Below are 12,723 nucleotides of genomic sequence, written 5' to 3' on the forward strand. Positions count from 1 at the left end.
TAGTGTCAGCGCTCGTCATTAGGGCAGTGAGCCCCTGGGTTCACCAGTAGAAATCAAGCAGAACTTCACAAGCCAGAGCTGGGGATGGCCTGTGTGCCCCTGTGCCAGCCCACACCATTGCCAGCCAGGGCAGGAGCCACATCTGACTCTGCCGCCTTCCCTGCAGGTGTTCCGGAGCGGAGAGGGCATGGGCATCCGCCTGGATAATGCTTCTGCCTTCCAGGGAGCCGTCATCTCCCCCCATTATGACTCCCTGCTGGTCAAAGTCATCGCCCACGGCAAAGACCACCCCACAGCCGCCACCAAGATGAGCCGAGCCCTTGCCGAGTTCCGAGTCCGAGGCGTGAAGGTGGGAGGCCCGCAGGCCCTGCCTGCCTTGGGGTGCCGTCTTTGCTCAGTCCCTCCTCTTCACTGCACGGCTTGTTCTCTCCTTGCTGCTCTGGGTCACCGCTGCTGCCAGGCCTGCGGGGTCCCTGGGGGCTGGCCTGGGACTGGGCCCCTCAGACGCTCTCCTGGGGCACTGGCCCCCGGCCAATCTGGGGTCCTGCTCTCGGGAGCCCCACACTCCTCCTTCCTGCTCTCTCGGCTTAGATCACCTGGAGCCTGTGTGCATCCACATTTTGCCAGGCCTCCCTTCTGGAAATTCTGACCCCACAGGTTTGGGTGGGGCCCCAGAGCCTATGTTTTAAATAGCCCTCCAGGTAATTATTAATTCCAGGAAAATGGGGATGTTCTGGATTAGGGCATAAGCTCGTATGGATGAGACCGCTTCACAGAGCCAGTCTCCTGCCCTCACTGCCCCTTCCCTCTGGCCTGGCACACTGTTTTAGGGGCAGCCCAGAAGGAAAGCGGCAGAGAGAGGCCTGGCCCTGTCTTAGGGGCCTGGCAGCCTGGGTGCTGTGCAAGGACCTGAAATGCCCATTGGCCTCATGGTTGGGCCCCATTACCCACGTCTGTGGCTAGAGATGAAATGGAAACCATATACTGTCTTGTTCTTGAGGCCAGTGCTACCCACATATCCGTGGGCATCCCCTGTCATCAGACTCTGGGGGGCTAGAAGAGCAGGAGAACGGGGCCCTGCCTGGGACTGCACTGCCAGCCCGCTGGGAGGGGTGCCTGCCAGGTGGATCCCCTCCCCTAGTTCTAGGGGTCCCCAAAGGATGGCCATCTGTCACATAGGATGCCCACCCTTACCCACTGCACGCTGGCTGTGCTGGGGCATGGTTAGTGGCCGTCCAAGCATTCTTCTCTCTGTTCCTCCCTGCCCTGCCTGGGGGCCATTTGCTGGCCCCTTAGTGCCCTGTCCTGGCCCTGTGGTGTGTCCTGCAGGTGCCCTGTGGGGGCAGCCTTTCTGAGCAGCTCGTGGGGGGAGGGAAGGAGGAAGCAAGCTGTGGCCTCTCCTGTCCCTCTACTCTCAGCCCACCTTGGAGGGATCACTGCTCCCTAGGTGCTGGGCAGTCCCTGTGCGGATCCCGAGGAGCCTTGGGACACCTGGTCAGTCGCCATGTGCTCAGCCCACTTCTCTCTGAGGGGGCTTGCTCTTCCTGGCATGGAGTTCTGGGGCTGCTTCCGGGCTGGGTGGCCAATGTGCATGGCGACCCCATTGGGGGGCCTGGCTGTCCCAGCCCTCACCTGCCCGCCCGTTGCTCCGTGTTGTCCTTGTTGGTGACCCTGGGCCATCGGACCCTCCACTTGTCCTGCAGCCTGGAGGGCTCACGAGTACCTGCTACATTAGAGCCCTAAAGGTGGAGAAGGGAGAAAAGGGCCGTGGGGACCACGAGGTGGAAGGCGGGGAGGCCAGCTGCAGGACACCTGTTTCTGGTTCCTGGGGTCTCCAGGGCCCCCCCAAATGTGTGCCCAGACGAGGCCCCTGGCTCCTGCCATGCCTGGAGCCTCCTGCCAACCCTGCATCTGCCACCCAGCAGCTCCTTGCCCCTGCCAGCCTGCATGCCGCTGCCCTGCCTCCCCCTCAGCCCTGCGCCTCCTTGGCCCTCTCTCCATGGTCCCCTGGACGGCTCGCGCTCCCCTGCTCTTCTCTGTTGAGAACCTTGCTTCATTTATTTACATCAGGATCTCGCTTCAGTCACATTCAGGTATGTTCTGGAGCTAGGAGAGCAGGCACCTGAGCGTGTCAACACCGTGCAAACCCACGTGTGTGAGCTTGACCTGTATATGTGCACACACACACACTGCTCCAGCTCTCACCGGGCTGCCCCAGGGCCATGGCATACCTCACACAGAAATGCCCACAGACCCCTTGCCACGTGTGCTGTCCCGCTACTGCCCAGGCACCACCACAGGCCTTGGAGTGCTGGCAGCCACCCTCCACAGCAGGTCCCAGGCACCTGCATGTTCTTAAAGCCCCTGGGTATGCCTGGCACAGGTGGAGAACCACACATGCCTGGGAGTGTCTGTGTGCGTGGCACTGGCGCCTCCCAGCCCAGGAGCAGCGACCTTTGAGGAGGCTGGCAGGGATTGGGCCCAGAGGAAGCAGGGCACCCCACCCCTGGGCTGTGGCTCCAAGGGATGGGACTAGAGAGGGCAGTGGTCATGTGGGTACGAGAAACCCCTGGGTTTCGCCCCTCCAGTGTCCAGCAAGGAATGTTTGACTCCATCTTCCCAGACCGGCCAAGAGCAAGGCCATGGGGACATCAGGAGAGCAGCTGGGAGCTGAGATCTTCCTGCTCAGGGCCTGTGGCCCTGACAGGGACTTTGCAGAGGGTCGTGGGCTGACAGCAGGGCTGTGGGATTCCAAGCCCTTTTCCAATCCCTATGGGCTAACATTCTACAAATCTAGAAGGTGCCTTGAGAGATAATGTACAAGATCATCACCAGCAGGATCCATGGGGACCTTCCTGCTGAATTAAGAATGCCAGCCCAGGTCCTTCGCCCCAGGGTTGTGCCATCCCCCACCTGCTCACACTGTGGCTGTAATGCCCATGCTGCTGCGGGGCCACACATCCCAGCCACATCGTGCTGGACGCAGGTGCAGGGCACAGAGGGCTCAGGTACCCAGTGAGTCCAGCTATCCAGGGGCAGGCCTGCCCACTCAGGGCAGGAGGCACCACACCCAAGCACTCAGCTCAGACATGAGGTAGCCAAGGGCCGCCTCCACAGGGCTGGCAGCCCAGCTCCTACCCTGTTCTGGGCATGCCCCCACCAGCCCGTGTGTCTCCTCTCAGAGAGCCTGGCAGGATGAGACCAGAGACTAGCACTGAGGTGTCCCCAACAATTTTATTATAAAGAAAAACAAGACTCGCATTTGGTGGCTGCAGCCCCTGCCCTGGTGACTGTGAGCACCTGTTGGAAGGACCTGTCCCCTTACACCTGTCTGGAGGCCAGAAGCAGGGAAAGGGCCCCCTGTCTTGCCAAGCACAAAGGGGCTTGAGGTACCGAGGGTAAAACCGGGAGGGACTCCCAGACAGCACTGGCCACTAGACCAGGCAGCTGTCCACCCTGCACCCTCCACCCCTTCCCCAGCCCATCCTGGGCCGACTCCCCCTCACACCACACTCTCTTCCAGCCGCTCTGCACTGCCCCCCACTCCCCGGCACCCCACCCCAAGCAGCCCCCCATGCACAGAGTGGCTCCGTCGTGTCCAGGCTCCTCCGAGGCGCCTGGCGTAGCCATAGCACCCACTGGCATCTCCCAGGTCCAGGGAGCAGCTGCGCTGGGGGCGAGGAGGGGGGCTCCGAGGGGCGTGGGTCTTGGGTGTGGGGCTGGGGCCTCCATTGGTCTGGGACTGGACATGGCTGAGCTTGAGGGGCAGGCGGCCATTCCCAGCCCCCCGGCCCCGAACCAGCAAGGCCACAGTGAAGACCAGTAAGGCAGCCACCAGCACCCCCCCAACAGCCACGGTCAGGGTCCCGCCCAGCACATGGGCCTGCAGGGCGTGGCACAGGGGCGTGGCTGGCAGTGTGGAGAAGTGAGCACAGCCCAGCAACCTGGTGGCTGTGAGGTCAGAAGGCCCAGCGGCGGGGGACAGGGCCAGCAGGCAGAGGTCATAGTCGGCACCAGGGACCAGGTGCTTCAGCAGGAAGTGGTGGCTGGAGGCTGGGACGATCCTGCAGGCAAGGGCAGGTGGTCAAAGCCCAGGCATCGGGGTCCAGGCTCCAGCCCCCACCCACAGAGTCTCAGAGTCCCCTTCACAGCCCAGCCCCACCATCCTCACCGTGTGCACCCAGGTCCCAGCTCTGAACACCTCCCTCCTCTAGGACCACATGGGCCTCATGCTCCCTCACAGGGCAGCGATTAAGACAGGCATGCATGTTGGCACTGGAAACAGTGCAAAGGAACAAACAGGTGTGTGTGTTGACACACAGGCCCAGGGCAGGCTGAGGAGGCGGTGGAGAACCACATCAGAGCCAGAAATAACGTGCACGTGCGGCCCAGCCTACGGGCTTAAACAGACACCAACCACAGGCGGCCTGCACTCAGCCACGCCTGGGAGAGCTTGCGGCCACAGCTCACCTCCCCCCGGTGCTGGACCCTCCCCTCCTGCTACAGCCCCGGCAGCTCAGGAGCTGAGGAGGGGAACATGGTAGTGCCCAGGGACAGAAAAGAAGCAGGACCTGCGGCCAGGCCTGGAGGGTGGGGCAGAGCTCAGAGGAGGGCAGCTAGGAGCGAAGCGGGGCCCTCAGGCCGCACAGTGTATCCTCACCGGTAGATGAGGGTCTCATCCTCGCTGCTGTTGTACTGGATTTGGAACATCCACACAGGGTCCGCTGGCCGCCCCGGGCCCCAGCTTACCAGCCCTGATGTGGCTGTCACCTCCGTCACCTGCACTGCTGGCTCGGACTCCAGCGACCCCTCGCCCTCGGCGGCGGTGCGGGCTGAGGCAGCAATGTCTGAGGGCCCCGGGCGGCCGCCCTCAGCGCTGCCGTTCCCACTGTGGGGCAAGGCCAGCACCCGTAACTCTACCCGGGCTGTGGCCTCTCCAGCAGGGTTGGTGGCAATACAGGTGTAGTCCCCTGCGTCCCCGGAGCCCGTCACCCCAATCTCCAGGGTCCCGTTGGGGAAAGCCCGGGCTCGGGAGGAGTTGCCAACCAGCCGGTCATCGGGGCCAACCCAGTGCATGGTGGGCACAGGGTCGCCAAGGGCCCGGCAGCGCAGTGTGGCCCGCTGGCCCTCCAGCACCCAGAGGCGTTGCGTGTGACGGGCAATGAGGGGTGGCTCACAGGAGAACTCGCCCTCGGGCACTGCCCAGAAGTAGCGGCCGGCCAGGCCTGGCGGGGAGGCGCAGGTCTCCAGGTCGTCAGGCCGTGCCAGCCGCCGCAGCCACAGCAGCTCACAGTTGCAGTGCAGGGGGTTCCCACTGAAGCTCAGCACCAGGGGGGCAGGCGAGGCCTCTGCGTCACGCCCCCGGGAGAAGAGTGGGTCAGGCGCCAGCGTGGCCAGGCGGTTGGAGGTGAGGTCAAGGCGGGAGAGCTGGCTGAGCTGGGCAAAGGCGCCTGGGGGCAGTGCGTCGATGAGGTTGTGGTCCAGGTTGAGGGTGTGCAAGGCCGGCATGGCACCGATGCCGGCCCAGGGCACCTGCCGCAGGTTGTTATAGGACAGGTCCAGGTCCTCCAGGCTGTCCAGGAAGTCATCAAAGGCTCCTGGCGAAATTCGGCCCAGCTGGTTGCCACTGAGGATGAGGTGCTGCAGGTTGACGGGGCCCCGCAGGCTCCCAGCACCCAGCTCCACCAGCCTGTTGCCATCCAGGTGCAGGGAGCGCAAGCTCTCCAGGTCCCCGAAGGCGCGGGCCCCGATTCGGGTGATGGCGTTTCGGGACAGTGTCAGGTCCACCAGCCCCGTCATGTTGCGGAAGTCTGGCGGCCCCAAGGCCTGGATGAAGTTGTCAGCCAGCCGCAGTTCCACTGTGCGCCGGTCCACGTTGGGTGGTACAAACAGCAGGCCTCGGTGGGCACAGAGGGTGCTGAGCGATTCAGACAGGTTCTGGCAGACGCAGGGCAGTGGGCAGGCGGCCGCTCCACTGGCCAGCAGCAGCAGGAGGAGCGGCGGTGCCATGGCGGGCGCCTGTGGGAACGGGGCACCCAGGCACAGGTGGGGCTGGTGCAGGCGGCCGCTGCCCCCAGGGCCTAGCCTCGGGCCGGAGCGCCAGGGCCAGAGGCCTGAGGGGCCCCTCTAGGGCTGAAGGAAGGCAGGGCCTGAGGGCCAGGCCCCCGAAGTAAAGGTCACATTTCCCAAGCAGGTAGGGGGAGACAGGCTCTAGGGACAAGGTGAGGCGTGAAGCAGGAAGCGGAGGTGGGCAGGAGAGCAGGGAGGGTCCCGGAACTTCCTTTTCCTGGTGGCTGCAGGAATCACCATACCCCCCATCCTCTTCGCCGCCTGGGAAGGCGCTCCCCAAACCTCTCCCGCGACCCGTCGCCCCTCCTCCGCCAGCCCCGCGCGCTGTGCCCCGTGGCCCCCCTCACCTGGCGTCCGTAGCTCAGGGGGCGCGGGCCGGCCTCCCAGAGGGCCCGGCCGGCCCCTGCCGACTCCAGGCGGCTCTCCCGCGGGGGCGAGGCCCGGGGCTGACCGGCCGCCAGCGGCGTGTCCTCCGGCCCATGGCTCTCGGGCCCGCGGCCCCGGCTCACTCGGTTCTCGGCACCTTTTCCCGGCGCTGCTCGCGGCGGCGGCGGCGGCGGCGACAGACAGGCGGGTGCGCGCTAGCGAGCACGCGCTCCGCGGACACGCACGTGGAGGGCGGACGGGAGGGGCGCGCAGGGATCCACCCGGGCCGGCTCCCGAGGTCACGGGGACACGCGGCTACTGCAGCGCCCACGGGTGGCTCCCGGTCACGCCCGAGGCCCGGGCCGGCGCGGGCCCGCCGCGCAGTCCCCCGGCGCTTCCGCAGCGCACTCACCCTGGCACAGGCGCGCGCGCCCCCGGCCACCCTGGCGCCCCAGCATCCTGCACCGTACGGGCTCCTGCCGCCGTTGCGCGGACCGTCACTCTGCAGACAGCCAGACAAAGCACCAGCTCGCGGGCCCCTTCACCATCTCTCCGAGACGCAAGTCTTTGTCACATGTCGCTGGGCACCCTCCCCAACACACCCACACACGCCCACTCACACGTCCCCGCACCCATAGGCAGGGCCGGACGCAAACCAGCCCTGTTGCCGGGACCCTCGCATTCACAGACACACGCTGAAGGTCATAACCGTTCTGCATCACCGAGTCACGTGGAGGGTCCCCAACCGGCACGGGGCCTTGCGGGGGGTGGGGGCTGGGGCGGCGCCCCCGGTAGGTCCGCTGCAGGGTGAGACCCAGAGGGCTCGGCCTCCGGGCTGGCGCCCCGCCCCCGCGCACACGCCTCCCTCTCCGCCCCGCCCGCGCTCTGGAGCCAACCGGCCTCCGCTTCCGGCCCGATTGGTCTGCGCCGCGCGGTTTCCCGGCAGGCAGGCGGCGGCACTGTTTGAAGCAGCGCGTCGGTGCTGCTCGCCCGCTGGCAGCTCTCCTCCCCTTCTACCCGTGTGGCCAGTTTCCTTGGGGGAGCGGCGGGAGGGGCTCGGCTCGGCTGAGAAAGGGCTCCCGTGGTTCGTGTGTCGGGGGCGGGTGGAGTGGTTGCCTTACTGCCTCCGTGAGCCGGGTTTTGCGTGGGAGCGCCGAGGGCTTGGAACCTGGTCGGGCACCCTGGTCCGTCGTGACCCGCCCGGTTGGGAAACTGGGAGCCTCCACCTTGTTCGGGTTGTTTTCTAGTCGTCCGCTGGACCCCTTTCCTCCTCCCCAGACCTTCCTAGGGGCTGGGTGGGGTGGGAACTCAGGGAACAGAGAATTCTGACCCTGCCTGCTACAGCAGGCAACCTTGAGCAAGTTATTTAACAACGAAAACAGTTTTCTCCTGCCGAGGGCTAGTGGCGTGTACTTAGGCACTTCGTGGGGGCGAGAAGAGAGGAAATGCTCACCCTCAGGACAGCTGGAAGCGATTTTTACCGTTGCTCTTTCCCGGGCTTGAGCTGGCCCGTTTGTAAAATGAAGGCATTGGTGTCTAGTCCAGCTCAGCTCTGGTGCTCTGTGGTATCAGACATTTCTTTGTTCTCTTTTCCCCATCAAAAATGTTTTCATTCACTGCAAACATGCATGCTTACTGGCATCCATCTTGAGCTGCCCTGTGGTGGGAGACTGGGCACATGGGGAACCAGATGGGCCTGGTTTCTGCCTCCATGGATCTTACAGCACAGAGGGGATGACAGAGCCTTTCACCATTACAGAGGAAAAGGGACCTTTGTAAAGAGAAATGCAGGTGGGACAGGGAAGCCTCTGAGGCTCCTTCTCACCCCTCTGTGCTTCTAGATTCTTTAAGTGGCTTAATTGTTTTTCTTTCAAATGCCATGCCTAGGTCCAGTTGAAATGTCCCCATCTCCTTAGGAGGGGTAAGAGCTAGTCTCAGGGACAGGAAGGCAGACCTGTCACTGGACAGGCGCAAGGCCACGTTGGCAGTGACCACCTGTGGGACACTGGTGGGGAAGGCACCCTCCTACCCCCCGCAGCCAGGGCTCCAGGTTATAAGAGCACTAGGGGGACATGTAGGAGCTCAGAGGAGCAACAGGACCCAGCAGCACATGCTAGGACTGGAGTCCCTACCAAGTACCCACAGAGATCATGAATGGGTGACATGGGGAGATGCACAAGCACAGGCACACTGGAAACCCAGCCATGTGACCTCAGTCATGGGACACCCCACAGCACCGGCTCCCTGGCCCCCTTGTGGCCTCTATGTTGGACTTGCTCTGCCCCAGCTTCATGCCATCACGAAGCCATTCAATGAGCAGAACTGAGGGCCCCTGTGCACAGAGCACATGGACACAGGCCCCTCAGACAGCACCCCTGCCCCCATAGCCCTCCCAGGCGGGTGAGGAATGTGGGCAAGCAACAAATGATGAGGCCGCTCACCGGGTGTGTGCAGCCCTGATGTGAGGGTGGAAGGTGAGGTCAGAGAAGGCCTCTGAGTTTAGACTCCCAGGAAGAGCTTACCAAACAGGTGCAAAGGTGTGGATATATGAAAGCACAAGGCAAGTGTGGTGGGTGGCCATGAGGAGGAAGCCTGGCAGGAGGCACACCTGGAGACAGCGGGTCATAGAGCCTAGAGGTGGCCGCGGTGGAATCATCTGGCCTGCCTAGTGGCGAGGAGGAGCCAGGGGTGATGGCACGTAGGTTTTGTGACAGGGCAGACGGTGAGGCACCCAGCACAAGGCAGAGGGCCAGGTAAGAGGCTATTTAGGATTTGAGCTTGTGTAAGGGCCACGCAAGGAAAGGTGGTCAAAAGGCATTTTGACATTAGGGTCTTGGCTCTGGAGCTGGAGGCCCAGGACAAGGCCACTGGGAGAGGGTTGTGTGAGGACAGGCCCAGTGACAGCCTTGAGAACTCCATCCTGCAGGGGTGCCAGGCGCCTCCAGCGGGGACTGGGGAGGAGGAGGAGGGCAAGAAGTGTTGGAAACCCAGGGAGAAAGTGTTCAGTGGGAGCTGTTAGCAAGAAACAGGTGGGGGAGTGCCCACTGGAGTCAGCCATGGTGAGGGGCCGTGGTGAGACCGCAGAGCGCGGCGTGTGCGTGTGGAGGGCAGGAAGGTGGCCGAAGGTTGGGAGCCCTTCAAGAAGAGTAGTGGGAGAGCAGGAGGTGGCTGCTCGCGCTGCGTGGCACAGGCCACGTGGAGGGGAGGAGGTGCTGGTTTCCGCCTCTGAGGAAGGAGGAGGGTAGAATTCAGCACTTTCTCTGGGCTGAGCAGGAGAGGGAAGTGAGCTCAGCCCCTTGATGGCTTGGGGGACTCAGCCCGAAGGGGGTGAAGAGATGGGGAGTGCCTCTGCAGGGAGGCCTGGGACTGTAGCTCGCTTTAATGGGGAACTTGGGAAGCAGTGCTGGCCTGGGGGGCACCTTCAGCCTCTTCTTTCCGTGGCTGTGCCATGTGGTGACACCCTCCCACCCACCTCTGTCCCGCAGACCAACATCCCCTTCCTGCAGAATGTGCTCAACAATCAGCAGTTCCTGGCAGGCACCGTGGACACCCAGTTCATCGACGAGAACCCAGATCTGTTCCAGCTGCGGCCTGCACAGAACCGAGCCCAGAAGCTACTGCACTACCTCGGTTCGGCCCCGAGTGTGCCCTCCTCCCCCCTTCAGCCGCTTTGCTCCTGGCCCCCTGCCCAGAGAGCTTCCTGGCACCCCCATCCCTGCCCTCAACCTGGCCCTGTACCCTCCTGCTTTGCTCACCCTTCCACCCCGCCCATCCTCCCTCTGATTCTTAGAGAACCCCCTTTTCCATCCATGTGGCCCTCAATAGGTCCCCACTGCCTGGACCCAGGAGGTCCTGGCTTTGGAAAGGTCAGGGGTCAGCTGGAGGGCCAGGTAACCTGGAGGAATCTCCATCCCACTGATGCCCACTCCTGCTCATAGCCCAGACCCTGCCAGCCTGTTCTGACCCTCTGCCCACTCTCCCCCCAGGACATGTCATGGTGAATGGCCCGACCACCCCGATCCCCGTCAAGGCCAGTCCAAACCCTGCAGACCCTGTTGTTCCTGCGGTGCCCATAGGTGAGATTCAGCCATCTTGGGGGTGAGGAGGACGAAGGGGAGGCTGTGCCTGCTGGCTGGGCGCTGATGCCCTTGTCTGTGCTAGGCCCACCCCTGGCTGGTTTCAGAGACATCCTGCTTCGGGAGGGGCCCCAGGGCTTTGCCAGAGCAGTGCGGAACCACCAGGGGCTGCTGCTGATGGACACGACCTTCAGAGACGCCCACCAGTCACTGCTGGCGACTCGCGTGCGAACCCACGACCTCAAAAAGATCGCCCCCTACGTTGCCCACAACTTCAGCAAGCTCTTCAGCATAGAGAACTGGGGAGGTAGGCAGAAAGTCTGGGACAAGGATAGTGCCTGGGAGGAATCGGGTACTGTGTGGCCAGGGCTCTGGAGACTCTCCAAGCTAGAGAGGCTGACATTGCAGAACCAGTGAGACGCAAGCAAGATAGTGTGCATTTGATCAGCACGGTGACTGGTGCCCACTCTGGCCAGGCCTGGTGCTGGGACAAGAGCACAGAGCTGAGCCCCAGGCAGCTGGGGGTCAGGATACCCCACACACCAGTCTCTTAGTTAATTATAGCAGAGAACTGATGGGGTGAGGGCTGTGAAATGGGGTGCAGAGAGCCTGAGATGAGCAAAGGGAAGTCTGCAGGGATTGGGGTGGGAATGCTGAAGAGGAGTAGGGCCTGGTGTCGGGGCTGGAAGCTCAGGCTGCAGAGGTGGGGTCCCCGGAAGTGCACGGCTGACCTGGGCCTCTCGTTGCCCACGCAGGAGCCACGTTTGATGTTGCCATGCGCTTCCTGTACGAGTGCCCCTGGCGGCGGCTGCAGGAGCTGCGGGAGCTCATCCCCAACATCCCATTCCAGATGCTGCTGCGGGGGGCCAATGCCGTGGGCTACACCAACTACCCTGACAACGTGGTCTTCAAGTGAGCCTGGGCGGGGCCGGCACACACTCCCCAGAGGGCTCTGCACCGTCCCTCAGGAGCTGCGCCCAGCAAAGGCTGTATTTGGAAATGTCCAAAAGTACAGAATCATAGAATCATAGAGAACTACAAAGGCTGCTAGATTAATGGGCAGTGGGAATGCGAAGAGGGCAGGTGGCCTGTCCGAGACCGCGCAGCGCAGAGCCGGGATGGGAGCCCAGGCCTTAGGACGCCTTGCTCGGTGCCCTTCCCCCTCGGCCCGCCACTCCTGAAGCAAAGAGCCTACAGCTGCTCCTCTGGCTGGGCAGGCTGAGCTGGATGCCTCTGGGGGACTCTGCCCAGCCCAGGCCGCCCTAGAGGAGCCTTACCCCCATCGGCCCTCGCCCCCCACCCCCTGCCAGGCAGGCACCCAGAGCTCATCCCCACCGGCATCTGGCTGGCCTCCACGTAGGCCTTGCCTTCTTGATCTCCTTGGTGGGCCTGGTGCCAGAGGGAAGTGCGGTATGGAGTGAGATGGGGCTGACCCCTGGGCTCTCCTACCCACCCAGGTTCTGTGAGGTGGCCAAGGAAAATGGCATGGATGTCTTCCGGGTCTTTGATTCCCTCAACTACTTGCCCAACCTGCTGCTGGGCACGGAGGCAGCCGGCAGTGCTGGCGGCGTGGTGGAGGCCGCCATCTCCTACACGGGGGACGTGGCTGATCCCAGCCGCACCAAATACTCACTGCAGTACTACATGGGCTTGGCTGAAGAGCTGGTGCGAGCTGGCACTCACATCTTGTGCATCAAGGTATCTGGGCCTGGCCCATGGCCAGGAGTTCCCCCACCTGCCCATCTTCCCGTCTCTGACCCCCCTTATCTCTCCTACCATGCACACTTCACACCCCTCCTAACCATCGTCTTTTTCCTCTCCTTCCCCCAGGACATGGCAGGGCTGCTGAAGCCAGCAGCCTGCACCATGCTGGTCAGCTCCCTCCGCGATCGCTTCCCTGACCTCCCGCTGCACATCCACACCCATGACACATCAGGGGCAGGCGTGGCAGCCATGCTGGCCTGTGCCCAGGCTGGAGCCGATGTGGTGGACGTGGCAGCGGATTCTATGTCTGGGATGACTTCACAGCCCAGCATGGGGGCCCTGGTGGCCTGTACCCGAGGGACTGCCCTGGACACAGGTAGGAATGGCCTGTGGCATCCCCTTCAGGCTGCAGCCCCCCAGTCCCAGTAGTCCAGCACATCCTGGGGTCGGGATGTTCTTGCCTGGTTTTGCCTCCCATCATCTGCACCCAAGACGAGACCAGAGCTGG

General features: G+C 63.4%; 2 protein-coding genes across 9 annotated transcripts in view; one reads left to right on the forward strand and one right to left on the reverse strand.

Moving 5' to 3' along the window:
* PC (pyruvate carboxylase) overlaps nucleotides 1-12,723 on the forward strand; it is a 98,866-nt gene that overhangs the window by 84,145 nt on the left and 1,998 nt on the right. For all 6 annotated transcript variants that reach the window (XM_036930445.2, XM_036930461.2, XM_036930437.2 and 3 more), the window contains 7 exons: nucleotides 167-349; nucleotides 9,921-10,065; nucleotides 10,422-10,511; nucleotides 10,597-10,818; nucleotides 11,267-11,423; nucleotides 11,969-12,209; nucleotides 12,342-12,591. In XM_036930445.2, the coding sequence (XP_036786340.1) occupies nucleotides 167-349; nucleotides 9,921-10,065; nucleotides 10,422-10,511; nucleotides 10,597-10,818; nucleotides 11,267-11,423; nucleotides 11,969-12,209; nucleotides 12,342-12,591 (1,288 nt within the window). The remainder of the gene's footprint in view (nucleotides 1-166; nucleotides 350-9,920; nucleotides 10,066-10,421; nucleotides 10,512-10,596; nucleotides 10,819-11,266; nucleotides 11,424-11,968; nucleotides 12,210-12,341; nucleotides 12,592-12,723) is intronic.
* On the reverse strand, nucleotides 3,216-7,308 carry LRFN4 (leucine rich repeat and fibronectin type III domain containing 4). Of its 3 annotated transcripts, none has more exons than XM_057506858.1 (3): nucleotides 6,417-7,308; nucleotides 4,661-6,210; nucleotides 3,216-4,064 (listed from the first exon to the last, which is right to left on the reverse strand). In XM_057506858.1, exons 2-3 carry the CDS (start codon nucleotides 6,007-6,009, stop codon nucleotides 3,503-3,505), a joined length of 1,911 nt encoding a protein of 636 aa, XP_057362841.1. In that variant the 5' UTR covers nucleotides 6,010-6,210; nucleotides 6,417-7,308; the 3' UTR covers nucleotides 3,216-3,502. The 3 variants fall into 3 exon arrangements, with proteins under 3 accessions (XP_057362841.1, XP_036786405.1, XP_057362842.1); XM_036930510.2 differs by having other exon boundaries at nucleotides 4,661-6,018; nucleotides 6,417-7,306; XM_057506859.1 differs by lacking the exon at nucleotides 6,417-7,308 and having other exon boundaries at nucleotides 4,661-6,408.

The sequence above is a fragment of the Manis pentadactyla genome, chromosome 9 (assembly GCF_030020395.1).
Source record: "Manis pentadactyla isolate mManPen7 chromosome 9, mManPen7.hap1, whole genome shotgun sequence".
NCBI lineage: Eukaryota > Metazoa > Chordata > Mammalia > Pholidota > Manidae > Manis > Manis pentadactyla.

What these genes read in the sequence shown, in the direction of transcription:
- LRFN4 (XM_057506858.1), bottom strand. Translation starts at nt 6,009, where the DNA reads ATGGCACCGCCGCTCCTCCTGCTGCTGCTGGCCAGTGGAGCGGCCGCC. An exon ending in GATGAGACCCTCATCTACCG is followed by an intron (nt 4,065 to 4,660) that starts GTGAGGATACAC and finishes CCTTGCCTGCAG; the next exon opens with GATCGTCCCAGCCTCCAGCC.